The following is a 16,561-nucleotide window of genomic DNA, read 5'->3' as shown; positions in this document are numbered from 1 at the left end:
TTTTCTGTTTGTCTTTGCCTGTTCATGCTCCTGTTCATGCTCTTCATGTCCCCATGGTATGAGTTCTTTGGATTTTGATTTCTGGTTTCTGACGTTTTGATTTGAACTTTGATTTTTCTTTGTACCTTGTCTTGCCTTTAAGTTGCTACTTTGTCTTACTGGTTTTGTTTTGCTACTTTGCCTGTTGTCACATTTTGTCTGTTTTTGTTTTTGTTTTTTTTGTTTTTTGCAATCAGCTTTTAAATAAAAGCTCGCCTTTTGTTCCCCTTGATCCTTGCCTTCCTGTGTAACTGCGTTTGGGTCCACCTCCCCTTTCCATAGTCTTCCCTTTTAACCCCCAACGTGACACGGTTAGCCTATAGTTTGACTAATTACCTCCGAATTAGTCTATAAAGAAACATAGGAGGTGGTGCCCCAATTAAGGAGTGTAAATTAATGGCCAGTGATTAATTATCACATTATCAGCCATTTCCCCTACACATGTAATGTTAGCAAATGATATTACATTTAATCGAGACATGATTTGGCCTCATTCCCTAAGTGGAGTTCATCTGACAGCACAATCATAATCCACAGGTAATATTATATGTGCGCAAATATACCTATGACAAAGAATTATATGTGGGCTGGGGTTTTATGTTTGTGTGTAATGTAAAACATGGACCAAGTGACACCTAAAATGAGCACCCTGAGTGCATTTTTTTTTTTTTTCACGGACGTTAGTTGCTTTTATACAGAGAGACACGGGAGCAGGTAACTCAGAGTCAATATGTGAGTTATCATTATCTGTGCACATGCAGCATATATTATTCAATTATTTCATAACTAAAGCTACTCCACAGCTGGTATTATCCCTCACATCTGATAAAAACTGGGCAGATGGAGTAATTGGGGAGCTTGTGGTAATAAAGTAACTGTATGAAAGAAGTATGGAAAGTAAGCACACAGAGAAGGCTCCCCTCCTGCGCATGGGCGTGGTTCTGCCACCAGCACTTCACAGCAGAGAGAAGTGCTTGTTATTCCATGATTTTAAGACATAATTTTATATACTTAGCAATTTCTTTAATCTTTCACATTTGGCTCAGTGGTCAATGACGCATGTTTCTGTGGTGTGACAAACTCATAACACAAATTTATTGTTGCTTTACACGGACTTTAAGGATTACACTGTGAATGGATTTCAGGCTGGTGAGAAATGATTTAATTTCATACTACCCCAGCAGTGGCATGCTACAATTACACCGTTGCTGAGTGCTTTCTCCACATTTATTATATGCAAGCTGCAGAAATGAATATATGAATGCAAGGAATGTCATATAATATGTATAATGAATATGGTCTGCATGCCGGTTAAAGAGCATTAATGGGTGCCAAGGGTGTTGGTGAGGAGCTGACAACATCCAGCTCAGGGGCCATATGAACAACAGGAAAAACTGCTTTAATTCACACAAACAGAATCACTTTAACAGGACAAAACAAGGCACAGGGGCCTGCGCTCATACTAGACCATCTGAAGAAGACAGTAAACACGACCTCACTGTACAGCCACACAGCACAGTGAATGCCCTTATAAGAGTAATCAGTGATTTCTTGAGGCAGGTTGATGCAGGTGAATGCTTATTGCAACTTCTGCTTGATCTTAGTGTTGCTTTTGCACGGTGGATCATAGCATGAAACATGGGTCCGTATCTCTGGGAGTGCCCTCCAGTGTTGTCTTGGCACTTTTCCAACAGAAAATGTGTTCATTTCTTAACCCCCAACATTAACATGTTTGTTGACTAGCCCTTACCCTAAATTGGTGAAATTGAGATTTTTCACATCAGAATCAGAATCAGAATCAGAAAAAGCTTTATTGCCAAGTACGATGTTACACATACGAGGAATTTGTTGTGGTGATATTGGTGCATGCATCAAGTAACTGTTAAGTGAAAATATAACAAATTAACAATATAAACTATTTAAAGAAAAGAAAATATAACAAATTAACAATATAAACTATTTTAAAAAGTAGAAAATATAACTATACAATATAAATATATATACACAATCTGTTTTTTGGGTAAAAGGATAAAAGGAGCAGACCGGCTGGCAGTGAACAATTACAAGAATGATGTGCAAATGAAAATGTGCAAATGAACAGGATGTTCAAGGTAAGCGTTAATGTAACGCATAGAGTTATGGTGCTGTCAGTGTGACAGTAGAGTCTGTGGTAGAGGTGGAGTGTGAGGAGTGTCAGGGGGGATTCAGGCCTTGTTGATAAGGCTGACAGCAGACGGGAAGAAACTGTTCTTGTGGCGTGAGGTTTTGGTCCTGATGGACCGCAGCCTCCTGCCAGAGGGGAGTGTCTCAAAGAGTTTGTGACCGGGATGGGAGGGATCAGAGGGTGATGGGGGCAGGTGAGGCTGAGTTCTCCCTGTAGTCCACAACCATCTCCACTGTCTTTAGAGCATTGAGTTCTAGGCTGTTCTGGTTGCACCAGGTCACCAGGTGGTCAACCTCCCACCTGTAGGCGGACTCGTCACCATCAGAGATGAGTCCGATGAGGGTGGTGTCGTCCGCAAACTTCAGGAGCTTGACGGACTGGTGACTGGAGGTGCAGCTGTTGGTGTACAGGGAGAAGAGCAGAGGAGAAAGAACACAGCCCTGGGGGGATCCGATACTGATAGTCTGTGCATCGGAGATGTGTTTTCCCAGCTTTACACACTGTTTCCTGTCAGACAGGAAGTCAGTAATCCACCTGCAGGTGGAGTCAGGCACGTTCAGCTGGGAGAGCTTCTCCTGTAGCAGAGCTGGGATGATGGTGTTGAAAGCAGAGCTGAAATCCACAAACAGGATCCTGACGTAGGTTCCTGTAGAGTCCAGGTGCTGGAGGATATAGTGGAGGGCCAGGTTGACAGCATCGTCTACAGACCTGTTGGCTCTGTAGGCAAACTGCAGGGGGTCCAGGAGAGGGTCGGTGATGTCCTTGAGGTGTGAGAGCACAAGGCGCTCGAAGGGCTTCATGACCACAGAGGTCAGGGCGACGGGTCTTAAGTCGTTAAGTCCGGTGGTCCTTGGCTTCTTGGGGACAGGGATGATGATTGAGGTCTTGAAGCAGGCTGGCACGTGACAGGTCTCCAGTGAGGTGTTAAAAATGTCTGTGAACACTGGGGACAGCTGATCAGCACAGTGCTTCAGGGAGGATGGGGAGACCGAATCCGGTCCAGCAGCTTTCCGGGGGTTCTGTTGTTTTGTTGACGTCCCTCTCATGGATGGAAAGAGTCGTCACTGAGGAGGGTGGGGAGGGGGTGCCCATTAAGGTGGGCATTGGTGGAGGTGACTGGAGTTGGAGCTGGAGCTGTTGGGAGGTGTCGTGGGGGATGGTTTCATGACTGTCCCTTTGTCTTTCAAAGCGGCAGTAGAACTCCTTCAGGTCGTTGGCTAGGCGTCGGTCGTTAATGGAGCAGGGGGCTTTTAGCTTGTAGTTGGTGATCTGCCTGAGCCCTCTCCAGACAGACGCAGAGTCGTTAGCTGAGAACTGGTGTTGGAGCTTCTCAGAGTATTGTCGTTTAGCCTCTTTCACCGCCTTGCTAAACTTGTACTTTGCCTCTTTGAATCTGTCTTTGTCCCCACTCCTGAAGGCCTCTTCCTTTGCAAGCCTTAGCTGTCTGAGTTTGGCTGTGAACCAGGGTTAGTCATTGTTGTAACTCACCCTGGTGCGTGTTGGAACACAGCAGTCTTCACAGAAGCTGATGTATGACGTCACAGCCTCTGTGTACTCATCCAGACTGTTGGTAGCAGTCCTGAACACATCCCAGTCAGTAGAGTCCAAACACGCCTGGAGATCCTCCTCAGCTTCACTGGTCCACGTATTTGAAGTCCTCACTACAGGTTTGCAGAGCTTTAGTTTCTGCCTGTAGGCAGGAATCAGGTGGAGCATGACGTGGTCAGAGTGACCCAGTGCAGCACGGGGGACGGCGTGATAAGCATCCCTGACTGTGGTGTAACAGTGATCCAGAGTTTTCCCCTCTCTGGTCGGGCATTTAACAAACTGTCTGTATTTAGGGAGATCGTGAGTGAGGTTACCTTTGTTAAAGTCTCCAGAGACAATAACCAAAGAGTCCGGGTTGGTCCGCTCCACACACAGTATCTGGTCAGCGAGCATGCGCTGTGTGTCCTGCACGTTGGCCTGCGGCGGGATGTAAACACCGACCAGAATGAATGAAGCAAACTCACGGGGTGAATAAAACGGCTTGCAGTTAATGATAAAAGATTCCAGGTCAGGAGAACAGTGCTGCTGGATCACTGTTATGTTATTGTACCAGCCACCGTTGATGTAAAAACAGATTCCTCCGCCTTTAGTTTTGCCGGAAAGTTCCGTGTCTCTGTCCGCGCGGTAGAGATTGAAGCCTGCCAGCTGCAGTGCAGAGTCCGGAATTAGTCCGCACAGCCACGTCTCCGTGAAGCACAAAACTGCAGATGAATGAAAGTCCCTGTTTTTGCCCAACAGCAGTTGCAGTTCCTCTGTTTTGTTGGGCAGTGATTGCACGTTAGAGAGAAATATTCCCGGTAACGCTGTGCATAGTCCGCGCTGGCGAAGACGCACAAGTGCACCGGCCCGTTTCCCTCTCCTCCGGCGTTTCGCTGCGTGAGCAAAGGTGAGCGCACCTTTGACCAGAATGTCCAAAATTTACAAAGTTGGGAGGAGAAAACTGGGAAAAAGATCCTCTGGAGTTGTTGCCCTGATGTTCATGAGCTCTTCTCTGGTGAAAGAGCTCCGGGTACTATCGCAAAAAACAGAGTTTACGCACAAAACAAAACAAAACAATGCGCACCAACACACCGAGGCAGCCGTCCGCGGCGCCATCTTGATCTTAGAAGGCACACATTTGTGTGTCCTACAATTTTACCTTTGGATTTTTGATTTGTCTGTTTTTGGCTTAACCTCCTCTCAAGCATTATTCCTGATGGGGTGCCACAGGGCTCTATTCTCAGACCTATTCATTTTCTCTTCATTTACTCACTTTGGGCCACACTATTTCACATAATTTTCTATGCAGGTGTACTTGTCCTGTAACTCTTTGGAACTACTTATCTTCCCTGGCAGACTGGATGGAAAAACATTTTCTTAACGTTAACTCTGCCTGGTTTTGAACAGACCTTTGGCCGAGTTCTATCAGCTTTTGGTACTATAGCTCAGCATAGTACCCACTGCTAAGAACCATTATTTTAGATCAGGAATTCATTCTCAATGTTAAACAGCTGCCTCAGTTAATTTCTTTTTTTTATCTCTCTCTCTCTTTCCTTTTAGAAAAAGCTTTTACCAATCAGAGTATTTTATACTTTTATGCTGAGATGCTGCCACCAGACTTTCAACCAAATGTCATTGCATGATCCTGTCTAAAGTATTTCAGCTTCCATATGCCTGTACATTGTAGAATTGATTTTAAAATTTCAGCTTTGACCTGCATGTTATGGCACTGAGATACTTGGCGGACCTTCTAAATAATATATACTAGGCCTAAGCTTGAGATCCTCTTAGCTACTCCCTGGTTTATTTGTCACTTTGTAACTGTGTTTTTTCAAGGCTCTATATGAATAATGTTAATATTATTGTTGTTATCATAATTTTCAATCCATAGAAAAATATGCAACATATAGTGCTGTTTATGGAATATATTTTGAGAGTTGCTTTACAGCTGAGGGAATAATGCTTTACACTGTACTGTATACTGTATACTTTCAATCATTATTGTCTCCTTTACAGCTGTAAAAATTATTCCAAATGTGAGAAGTCACTGCCTAACTTCAACCATAACTATGGGTCATAATATTCTATTGTTGTACAGCATGTCGTTATGCTTGTCTGACACCTTTTCACACCTTAAATTAATCAATTTTACATGCTGCTAAGTGACTGGAATGTCCATGTTCAGCAACCATGACAGATTAAAGACAATAAACATGTCAATCAAGTTAAAGCAACTCCAGAGAAAACATGACTTTCTGGGGCTGTAACTTCTTGTAAAAAAATAATAATAATAAAATAAATAACTGATACATTTTGTCAACTTTGGTGATGATAAATCTTAAAGCAACTCAATTCCCTATAGCTTCACATTAAGATTATGAAAACATTAATGCATTTTTACATAAAACAGCTTCTTCAGAACATTGAAGGTCCTTCATTCTTCTTCTCTCTTTTTGCTTTACTGTTGGATGACTGGCTGTGAGAGGCAGGGCAATGTTCTAAGTCCTTCAACGTGGCCATTGGAAAAAAAAAAACGACCTCAGTAAATGACCAAACACACACAACCAACAAAACAACACTAGTAGTGCTGTTTTTAGACCTGCCTACAGCATGTGTTGCCTCCTATTCTGGTTGACTTTATTTAACTTGGGACAGCATCACATTAATATCCAGAGTGAACAAGTGAAGCAGAAATGTCCTCTTGTTCCATAATTAGGCTCAAGCAGTCAGCTCACTAAAGTCTCCAAGAAAGATAGGAAAAAAGAGGTTGCAGTGAATCCCTGTCACACATCAAAGCACATCCTACTTTTCCATTCTGTATTTCATCAAAAGACAATGCTGGTATCGTTCCAGCCATGGAGCTGCTAGGGCTGGAGTCAATGGGATTACCCATGTTAAAAATAAAAATGGAGCTCATTACAGCATGGTGGGTGAAAGTTTCACTTAGCATTTGTTACACTTAGAACAATGACAATGATAATAAAAAGAAACACCCACATGGTAATGGACAAAAGCTTGTTAGCTGCATTGAATAGAAACTTGTTAAGATGCCACCACATTGTGAAATAAAACTATGATAATCAGTCAATCCTTTTTATCCCTCCTCAGCTGAACATCGACATATTTAATATCAAGATGTTTAATGTTTGACCTCATCAACTACATTTATTCCTGTAAATATTTACTTTTTTATGTTTTATATTTCAAAAATTCCACAGGTAAATAGGTTCATTCATGACAGGTGGTAATATCATAAATGAAAGGGTCAGTCAACTCAGGAACACTTTGTCAAGCTGTTGTCAGCGCCCTATTTTGCACAGGACTAGTGCTATTTGCACAGGACTAGTACTACCTGGAGACCTGTAGTAATTTGTAATATTGCAGAGGACATCTGTGGTCTTACCACAATGTGAAATCTGCCATGTCTGTAATTTATAAGCATACAACATATCGCCAACCATATTTAACCAAACACACAACTCTTGTGACAATATTCAGCATGCCAATGATTTGGGATCATATTCCCTTTTAAACATCTGTTTCTGTTGTTAATCCCAGCTCATAGTAAAGTATGTTGAACAGCAGTCAACAGCTAGTTAGCTTTAAAAAAAAAACAAGTGATGTTAGCGTGTAGGAAATTCCTGCAAAGGTCAAAGGTTTAGCTTGTATGAAGGTTGTGTCATTCCAGACCAATCAAATACTGATGCTTTGGGATGGCAGCTGACCCAAGATCCAAGGTGACAGTGTTTGATTAGTTGTGAATGAGACATTGTTCTTATAAAGTGGACCTTTAGGAGCACAGAGGTAGCCATGTATGAAATTCCAACGAGCATATGCTTGACCTATCTGTCTCTCTGTAGATGGGAGGCACCATGTACAACACAGGAAAGCACGTGTCCCTGCGGCCGGACAAAGCCCACCTAGTAAACATCTCCGGTGGCCCGCTGGGTTACAGCTATAGGCTGGAGGAGGTCCGCCTCCACTTTGGGAGTGAGGACTCTCAGGGTTCAGAGCACCTCCTGAATGGACAAGGCTTTCCTGGAGAGGTAAGAGACAAGACATGGACCATACACAATGGATTAAAGAGGCTATGTTTAAAGGAACACAGCAGAGCAGTGAATAATAACAGGCTGATAATTAACGATGAGAGACAGAGACATTGGCAAGATCATAATGATTAATGACTACATATTTTTTTAAATCTCAGATGAACATACTTGCAAGTGCAAGGTACACAAAACATCCAGTCTCATTAAAAGCAATTGTTGTCTCCCAGCTTGTCTCAAAGCTGGTTATCAGTCTCAAATTCAAACCAGGTTGTCCGAATTAGAAAAGCAAGTGTGTGTCTTTGTAAAGTTTGGGACTCTGTGATGCTGCATTTGTGTTGTAAATCCATTATGTCCAGAGGGACACACAGAGATGCTAAAAGGACTACTCTCTCTTCCTAAGCAGACTGGGTTTGTGTTTCTGCATCCATATGAGATGTTCTGGAGGATAAGGTTGTGGGGACAGATCTCTGTGGACACAACAGTTTCTAATGTCATGTTGTTTAGTCACCCTGAGTCCAATTTGTCCATTTCACATTTCACATTATCCAGGAGCAGCCTGAAATCCAAGCCAGATAAGCACGGTCCTTTACTGGATCTCTTCCTCTCCTCCCTGGGTGGTTTGTCAGGTTGTTTTGGTCAAAAGAGACAGTGGTCTTAAATTTGACTGATAAAAGGTCCCCTGAAAGCTATAACCGTATGTCAACCAGGAACGTGCTTATGTGATTATAGAGGGTCAGGGGCTTTTAGTCAGAAAAGGGCAGTATGTGTATGCAACAATTTTTTTGCAGGCCTGAATATCACAACATGCAGATTAATGTAAAATTAACAAACAAAGTATTTATATAAAGCTAACTACTTAGCTGTGTATCCTGTGTAGCTGTGAGTGATGCACAATTGCCATTTCTTTTCTGTCAACATATTATTGTCAACATGAGTTTATTCACATTATCATAATATTGAGGTTTGGAAGACATGCAATTCAGCTGCAATTCTCAAAAAGCAATGAAACACTGGTTTATAATTAGGCTTTTAATTGGAGGGCAAATGCAAACTAGAAATACATGCTACACATCTAAAAATGTGACAAAACCAAGAAATGACTACTGTGACTGCTACTGTGACTGATTGTAGGAACAGCAATGTTTACAACAGCAAAGTCACAATAAACTCAATATCTGGAAGAAGTTTAAGACTTGTGGCAAGCTAATCAGCTGACAAAGACAGCTGTCAGATTATATTATTCTTAACTCTCTTTAAAAAGCATTTAGCTTAACAAGCACAAATGGGCGATCTTCTGAAATATGATTCATATTCAAGTATGTTGAATAAGTGGAAGGCGTACTGTTAGCCCCCACAAGGAAGTTATGTTAATGGATTTATAACTCACAAAGGTTCAAGTCACTGCACTATCACCACTGCGTGGTAGAGCTGTCTCTCCCTCCCTCAATTCAATTTTTTTCTTTTTTTCAATTCAGCAGGCTTTATTGACATGACTTTTTACATGTGTTGCCAAAGCACAATCACAATAATAAACAGCAATAATACTATTCAGCAGTACAAAATCAATAACTAAAAAGACAAAGGAAATAAAGTACATGTAATATAACATATGTATGTATGTGTGTATATATATATATATATATATATATATATATATATATATATATATATATATATATATATATATATATGTATAAATAAAACACAGACATAACATTTGTATATGTAAAAGACTATTTTTAGTATTGTGTTGCCTTTGATTTTATCAGTTTTTTTGTGAGTACATTAGATGAATGGCGTGCATGGTAGGATGTTATTGGGTTGCAAGCAATATCTGCCTCTGTTGACATAAAGACTGTGAAATCCTGGAAACTTTGATACTCTTTCTTGTCATTCAATGTTTGTGTTACCTGGCGGTTCCAAAGGGATGCTAGCCAATCTGGCAATTTTAGTTGAGTTTTTGATTTTCTTCACAGTCATTTAATATTTGGAGGTCGGACACGTGAGGGATGGCTTCCTGACGAGCATTCAAGAAATCTGCGAAATTTCTAAGTTCTTCCGCATCCTTTGACTAAAGTTTAGGCCAGCTGGCAAGTTTATCTCTGAAGGCCCTCTGGATAAAAAATGGTTGTCCATATCTTTGATTCAGTTTTTTCCAGGCATCCTGATATGCTTCATTGTCATTCCTGTAGAAAAATCCATCTAGAGTTTGCGAGCTGCGCCACCCACATATATTTTGAGGTAAAAAAGCTTATCAGCAGTAGAAATCTTGTGTTGATCAATGAGAGACTTGAACAGTGCCTTCCACTCAATAAAATGAAGGGGGTTACCATCAAATACAGATGGCTCTGGTGCTGGGAGTCTGTTTACCACCAGACTATCTTGAACAGCTTGAGCAAGAAGAGCTACATCTGAATGTAGTGGTGTGTATGCTGGTGCCATGACATTGAGAGGAGAAGGAGTGGCATGTGTAGACGTGTAATTGTGACCTGTGGTATCACAGACCAGGGGTTGGGTGAGAGACTCTCTTGCTGCCTCCTGTTTATAGGCTTGTAGCCTGGCTCGGGCTGCCCTTAAATCTTTCTCTGCATGTATTCGCTCTAACTCACGCGTTTGAGCTTCAAGTTCTGTTCTCTGCTGCTCTTCTAAGAGCTGTATTGTTTCCTTTAGTTTTTCCTCTTCAAGCAGCACCTTATACTCTGCCTCTTTAGCTGCTGGATTGGCTGCTGCTTCTGCACGTTTGGCTACCACCGATGAGGCTCTGCTGTGAGTGGATACTGTCATGTGAGGCAGAGGAAGAACCCAACATAAACAATTTTAGTTATAGATAGATTTGTAAAGATACTACTAAAGCTTGAATTAACTCGAACAATCCAACAAAAATTGTTGTTGTTTTTAGAGAGTAGTTGTACATGTATTTACACACACACAGCAACACGTGTGTTATAAATGAATGCACGTTTCTTACACCACTGAAGAAGACATAAACACCTTAATAAAGTTCCGTCCTTACAGTCCTTAAAGCAGTGGCAAAGCTGCTATACTGTTCAGTTCCTGTGGTAATCTGTTCAACTCTGACCATTACATCGAACCTGTAGAACTGCTGCCGTTATGTCCTCTCTAATGTGTCTATATTTGTGACATTGTGCAAGAAAGTGCAGTTCTGTTTCTATAGCTCCCTCATCACAGTGACAGCACAGTCAGTCACTCTCACATTCTCTCTCTCTCTCTATCTCTGTGTGTGTGTGTGTGTGTGTGTGTGTGTGTGTCTCCTGTGAGAGCCAGAGCCACAGCGGACAGAGAAGTAGCCTTTATGGGCTTTACCAGGAAATGCGGAGATGATAGATAACCGTGGGGTTTTTATACCGCTGTTTTCTTTTACATCCCTACGCACAACAGGAATGTATTTATTCATCAAAAAACACACAAAAAGGGCACTTTTTAATACAAGGCAAAAAGGGCAGGGGCTCAAGCACCCCTTGGGCCCTATGTGTGCACGTGCCTGATGTCAATCAGCTAAGTAAAGACAAACGACAGTTCATCATTACTTTAAGAACTGGGGGTCAGTCAGTCCGGCAAATTGCAAAAACTTTGAATGTGTCCCCAAGTGCAGTCGCAAATACCATCAAGCACTATGACAAAACTAGCTCACATGAGGACTGCCCCAGGAAAGGAAGACCAAGAGTCGCCTCTGCTGTTGAGGATAAGTTCAACCGAGGCACTAGCCTCAGAAATCGCAAGTGTGTGTGTAGTGCCAAAAGAAAAGGCAGTTTTAATGCAATGTAAAGCCCCCCAAATAGACATGGCATACACTTAAGTGATCCATATATTAGGTGTGTTATGCCCCAGTCTAGGGGGCCTAGGACACAACGTGAATAAGCCCCGTCTTCCCCAAGTCCCAAGTAGCCACAAACAATGATTTGGTTGAATACTAAGAAAAATGATTAATTTACAAAAAATAGTTGAAGTGACAAAAATACATAATGATGTATATAAGCTGAGCTATGGCCTTTAGGGTGGACAAAGGCCAAAATAACAAACAAAAGGTTCCTGTCTAGGAAATAATAAACCTTACCTAATCAAACTTTAGAAAAAAACTAATGACACAAGACTTACCTCCCTAACTAAATAAACAGGAAAAAACAATGTTAACAAAACTGGCAGTCCACCCTTACTACTCAAAAAGAAACTAAACTACTCAAAAGGACTACAGAGCTGAACTGAAGTGTGGCCGATTGGGCGAGGAGGAGGATGAAGAATGCCTGCTGCCACCAGACATCCACCATCTTGGCTCCTTATATACCAGGTGGTTTTGTGAGTGCATCCAATCAAGAGCCAGGGCTTGGAACCACTCCACCAATCATAGCACGGCTATGGCATGCACCTAATTGCATAGAAGATTGAAGGCAGAAAAACACACAGGGAACACACACACACACAGCAGATTTGCTGAAAAATGACTGCAGTCATAACAGGTAGGACCTTAAAATACAATACGTCTTGCTCCTGGTATAGCTTCAGCAGCACCTGCCAGCTGCTTCTCCACTCTGATGAACAGCTGATAGTCATCGACTGCAGGTAACACACTGACAAGTGATTAAATGCAATGGTTAATTTGTCTGTGCCACTTTGTATGACTTGCCCTTTTTGATTAAACTCACCCATTCAATAAGACCAGAGAATAAAGAGTGATGAATCAACAATATTGACAACCAATTTTCATCAAGTGAAAATAGCACACATGTTCTTGTAATTTCTTGAGTCTAGCATGTAATGCTCTGTATCACCGTGTGTCTCTGTCAGGTCCAGCTGATCCATTATAACCAGGATCTATATGCCAACTACACTGAGGCAGCTAAGAGCCCTCATGGCATCGCAGTGGTCTCCATCTTCATAAAGGTCAGTGTAATTCTCTCAAAGCATGGCAAACACAAGTGGCTTTCTTTGTCACCAAATCTGTATATAAAGACAAAGTTAGCAACAACAACAGCATTCACAGTACGTGTAAACCTGCTTATCAAAGGAAAAAGAAAGACAAAAGAAACATAACTTACCTTGTTGGCTGTGTGCTGCAAGCAAGGGAATTCTTGCGGAGTCCTTAAATATTTTATAACAACTTAACAATTGCCAACTGGCATGTTTCCTAACAGGACATGTGCACATCCTTTTCTGCTAGTTCTCCCTTCTCGAGCACACCGAACATTTCAAAAATAAAAGTAGCTGTTTCACAATAAAAGCTATCTATTAAAATAATTCCAAACAACCGTGACAGTCAGCAAGTCCCTCTTGATTAGAGGTAAGATCGGACCTAAAAAATCCAGCCCGACCCGACCCAGGCCCGCAGGCATTAAAGCCCGACCCAGCCCGAGCCCGACCAATTAACTTGATTTGCAGGCCCGAGCCCGAAGCAAACCCGAAATTTCAAGATTACGTTCACGAAATGTCCACAAAGCCGTGCGCAAAGCGTGGTCTTGCTCTGCGCCTCCTGTTTAGTAGTAGTTATATAGCAATTACCTTACCGCGCCGCCTTCTCTGTTTTATCCAAATTATTTATTTACAACAAGTATTCCTTAGTTTAGTATCCACACATCGTTTTAGTATACATTTTTATATATATATATTTATATATATATATATATATATATATAAATATATATACATATATTTATTTTAAAAAAAGTCAGCGAGAGAGAAGCCCGAGCCCGTAATGATTGACATTTTAGGCCCGACCCGACCTGAATTTCGGGCCGGGTCGGGCTCGGGCTCGGGCTTGGGCTAAAGATCTTACCTCTACTCTGGATACAATGGAACATAATGAAGAGTCAATTAAGAAATAGAGCTTATTGTGTGGTTTAATTGACTCATAACATATTGTACATTATAAAAATAACCTCTCAGTTGTGGATTATCGATTTTCATTACACTAATGTAAGGACTGCAGGACAGGAAAAAAGATAATCATTTCAGTCCGTAGACAATATGCTTGATGTATTTTACTGCATTGTTTGTGTGTGTGTGTGTGTGTGTGTGTGTGTGTGTGTGTGTGTGTGTGTGTGTGTGTGTGCATGTGTTGAGGCTTGTGGTGAATATTGTGATGAATATTTGACCCCTCTCTCTCTGACATCTCTCAGCTCTCTGAAAACTCCAACTCCTTCCTCAACCGCATGCTCAATAGAGACACCATCACCAGAATCAACTACAGACGTAAGACACACACACGTACACACACCAATAAAGCCTCCATTTGTGTTCCGTTCTGAGAAAACGTCTATATTTTGTTCTTGAAATAAAATTAGGTCTTTATATATGCTATATATCAACACTTCAACAACACATCCTCATACCTAAATGACTGAATAGGTTGGTTGCCAGTGACTCCCAAAACAACATGACAGATGAAGCAGACCAGCCACAGGCAACCCAGACCTTCATTGTACACTAGCAGTTTGGTTAGGTTTAGGAAAAGTTTTTGGTTTGAGTTAAAATTAGTATGTCTGTTAAACCCTTTACATTGGACAATAAACCCACCCACTGACATCTGGCTTTTGTCTTCAATGTGTATGTGTACAATCACCATTCACTCCCTTCAAATGACTCCTGCAGTACCTGCAGTACCCACAGGTGCTTTAACACAACACCTAAATGAACTGTTGCAGAAGGCTTTTCCTTTTTTCCATGTGATCAGCAGCAAACTTCAGCCCAGCTTCAAAGTAGTATGTGTTCCACACATTCTATCACAGAAAATGAGATCCCTCAAAAATCATTGGAACCGAAGACTGCCATTATATGCATGTTCTCTACAAGTGGATGTTAACTTTTGACCATTACTATACATAACTAAAGTAATGTTATGTCTCATTCCCAACTATGAGGTAGCTGGAAGATTTCCATAACTTTTGATCTATAACAGTTCAAGTGTACATTGTATAGGTAAAATTCACATCGCTTTACATCGCCGTCAAACCGCCCTTTTTTTTGGCACTACATTTTCTCAACCGTAGAACCTCCATATCTCTTCCCATTAGTGCAACTGGGCAACAGGTGATCTGCGAGCAGTGAAATACAGTGCGAGTCCCAGTTGCTGGAGGAGAGGTTTACTTTCGATAAAAACAAAACTTAACAGACCGTAGAACCCCGTATCCGTATGCATAAGCGCAACTGCATAGGGATACAGGGGTTCTATGGTTGACAAAAATGTAGTGTCAAAAGAAAGGGCGGTCTGACAGCGATGTAAAGTGGTGTGAATTTTCCCTATACAATGTACACTTGAACTGTTATAGATCAAAAGTTATGGAAATCTTTCAGCTACCTCATACCTGGAGGGCGTGACAATGGAAACCATTTTTTTCTTTCATTGTAAAGCATCAAAGCTTTATAACTTATCAATACAATTTCCCATCTACACCAAACTGCACATATAAGGTCTTCCTCTGAATACATCTCAGCATCAATACTAAGTCGGCCATTTTGATTTTTGGCCGCTCCCTCCTCCAACAGATTCAACACCACAGACTTCACAGTCAGTTAGGATCATCGTCTGACCTTGAAGATGAAAAGTTATGAAAATCTTGATCCTACGTCGTACCTGCTGGCTGTGGTGGTGCCGCCCATTTAAGTCCTTCGCCGTGAAGCATCAAGTACCTCTAACTTTGACATACAATTTCACATCTACACCAAATTATTCAGGAATGTAGAGGGTGTCGCCCTGAATATATCTGTGCATCAATATGGTAAGGTTTATCTCAGTCATCACACTGCCTTCATGCACTTACCTGATTGACATCCGGTATGCATGTGTGTCATGACAACACACACAAAAAACCCATTCGGACCCATACTCTCAGTCCCACAGGAAGTTGGCTATTTTGATTTTCCACGCCATAATGCACACTTTTCGATGCCTCGTTCTTCAGTTGTGTTATCCCACAGTTTGACCACCACTGTCTTCATATTCAGTCAGACTCATCTTCAGACTGTGAAAAAGACATGTTAGCAAAATCATCTGCCTGTGTGATACCTGGTGGGATTGACAGTATTTTGATTTGCTTCCATTGTAAGAAGCACATCAATGTATGGTGTGTTTGATACAACTAGTCCACTAGATGGCAATGTTGTCTTTAGAGTCACATGTATCCTATGTATTTAGGGCATTCTCCAAATTGAATGTTGCTGCACACAGGAGGTCAGCCTCATATCCACTACAAAGTAGATGTCTACAGAAATAAAATAAAAAGACATCATAATGTTCAGCAATGTCTCCTGTGACTCAATATATAAATATTTTGGCGGTAACCATTACATTTTTTTTTTTTTCAAAAATTGCAGGAGTTTGGGAGGCGTTTTCTCATTCTTATGGAGACATTTTCTACTATGGCTGTTTTACTGCTCCAGCATGTGTGCAGGCAGAGAAACTGTTCACCATTTTAGGCTCTGTCAGCCCTCTTACTTTTCAGCTTTTCTGCTTTTTCAGCTTTTTAAATATTCATCTTTCTCGCTCTTCAGCTTTCATCATGCAGCAGGTGACATCTCACACCCCATTAGTTAATCAGTACTTTTCTGACCTGGCTGGATTCTCTGGATATTTTTCAGGATCTCCCAAGAGAACCAGTATGCTTGATAGAGTGGTGGCACACAGACACCCAAGAGCAAGCACAGTAAGATGGAACCTCCATATCCATGCTGTGAACACTGTGTTTGAGCACAAAGGTGACATCATCCAGTGTTTTGAAACCATCAGGGGAGTTTGAGCCTACCACTGCACTGTGAGGCTTTGTGGCTTTTG

At 41.5% G+C, this 16,561-nt stretch overlaps 1 protein-coding gene across 2 annotated transcripts in view; it reads left to right on the top strand.

Moving 5' to 3' along the window:
* LOC119014506 (carbonic anhydrase-related protein 10-like) overlaps positions 1 to 16,561 on the top strand; it is a 211,372-nt gene that overhangs the window by 150,709 nt on the left and 44,102 nt on the right. For both annotated transcript variants that reach the window (XM_037089743.1, XM_037089744.1), the window contains exons 4-6: positions 7,591 to 7,776; positions 12,583 to 12,678; positions 13,911 to 13,983. In XM_037089743.1, coding sequence (XP_036945638.1) covers positions 7,591 to 7,776; positions 12,583 to 12,678; positions 13,911 to 13,983 — 355 coding nt within the window. The remainder of the gene's footprint in view (positions 1 to 7,590; positions 7,777 to 12,582; positions 12,679 to 13,910; positions 13,984 to 16,561) is intronic.

This window comes from Acanthopagrus latus, chromosome 23 (genome assembly GCF_904848185.1).
Source record: "Acanthopagrus latus isolate v.2019 chromosome 23, fAcaLat1.1, whole genome shotgun sequence".
NCBI classification, from domain to species: Eukaryota; Metazoa; Chordata; class Actinopteri; order Spariformes; family Sparidae; genus Acanthopagrus; species Acanthopagrus latus.
Note: the sequence above shows the minus strand (reverse complement) of the source record. Positions and strands in the feature narration are given on the sequence as shown.